A 1,106-nucleotide genomic window follows, 5' to 3' on the forward strand; every position below is an offset into this window, starting at 1 on the left:
GGCAATGGTGGCAATGTTACTCACTCGACTTTCTCTGGAAGATCAGTTCGGGTCATGCACACACAGTTGACCAAAATAGTGACAGTGATAAATATGGAGAACCAGCTGTGAGGTCCATGTTAAGGAACTGAGAGAGTTACCATCATCCCCCAGTCTCAGATCACCTTGCTGATGAACGAGACATTGAAAGCTCAGCTAATATCGGCTTGGTGGTCTTGTCATGAGGTTACTGTTCACGTCTGTTGAGCGTCTAGCCCATGCTGAGAACTCTGTCTTTATAATTAGTAGAAGCAGTTGCAACAGCAGTAATGAGAGTGTTGGTCATTAAACCCAAGGCCTCGCACCATGCAAAGACTTTACCACTGTGCCAAATCCCCAAACCTTGTCCAAATTATGCCAAGTGCCATTAGCCCACGGAGAGCTTTTATCATTTACATTTAGGACCTGGGCAAACAGCATGATGAGTCTTAAATAGCCTTCCTGAATCGTGTTGCATCTTCCAGCCTGGTAACCATAGTAACCAGGTGGCAGAAATTATTATTATTATTTTTAATGAAAATTGGTTTAGTTAGATTGTTTTCCTAAGCTGAGATCAACCACACTGAAGCAATGGATTCTGGGTAGAGATGGCCAAAGCAGGCTCAGGAAGTGAAATTCTGGCTCTGGAAGAATATTCCAAGTAGAATAGGGTGTTACTAGCCAGAGAGAGACTCTTAGGAGTGAAGGTTTGGCTAAGGGATACTTGGAAGGGGTGGGAGGCTTTGAAGGGTAGGAAGGAGCAAGGAGTGAATAAACAGAGGCAGGATGAGTCTAAGCAGACCTCTCTCAGGCAGACATTTGCTCACTATGAGCTCCTATGGTCCCTGGTAAAGGAAAAACCCCTAACCTAGACAGAGCTTCACCTTCCGGAGAAGGGTGGCACTCACCCCTCCTCATTTCAACTTAAGCAGAAACAGGAACACCATTTTAATTTTCTGTAGATACTTTTCTTGTTTTTGTTTTACAGTTACTCAGGAAAACATCTATCAGAACAGGGAAATTGTTCCAATGAAAGCACATTTTCCCACTAATCTACACTTTAAAATGTATGCTCGGGCTGGAGAGAT

The 1,106-nt window shown here is 43.7% G+C and overlaps 1 protein-coding gene across 1 annotated transcript in view; it reads right to left on the minus strand.

Annotated features, from left to right (window-relative positions):
• Positions 1-1,106, minus strand: part of LOC116073720 (sodium channel protein type 10 subunit alpha) — a 110,398-nt gene that overhangs the window by 101,533 nt on the left and 7,759 nt on the right. The window contains exon 3 of the mRNA XM_031345743.1: positions 25-105. Coding sequence (XP_031201603.1) covers positions 25-105 — 81 coding nt within the window. The remainder of the gene's footprint in view (positions 1-24; positions 106-1,106) is intronic.

Source organism: Mastomys coucha, unplaced genomic scaffold (genome assembly GCF_008632895.1).
Source record: "Mastomys coucha isolate ucsf_1 unplaced genomic scaffold, UCSF_Mcou_1 pScaffold23, whole genome shotgun sequence".
Taxonomy (NCBI): Eukaryota; Metazoa; Chordata; class Mammalia; order Rodentia; family Muridae; genus Mastomys; species Mastomys coucha.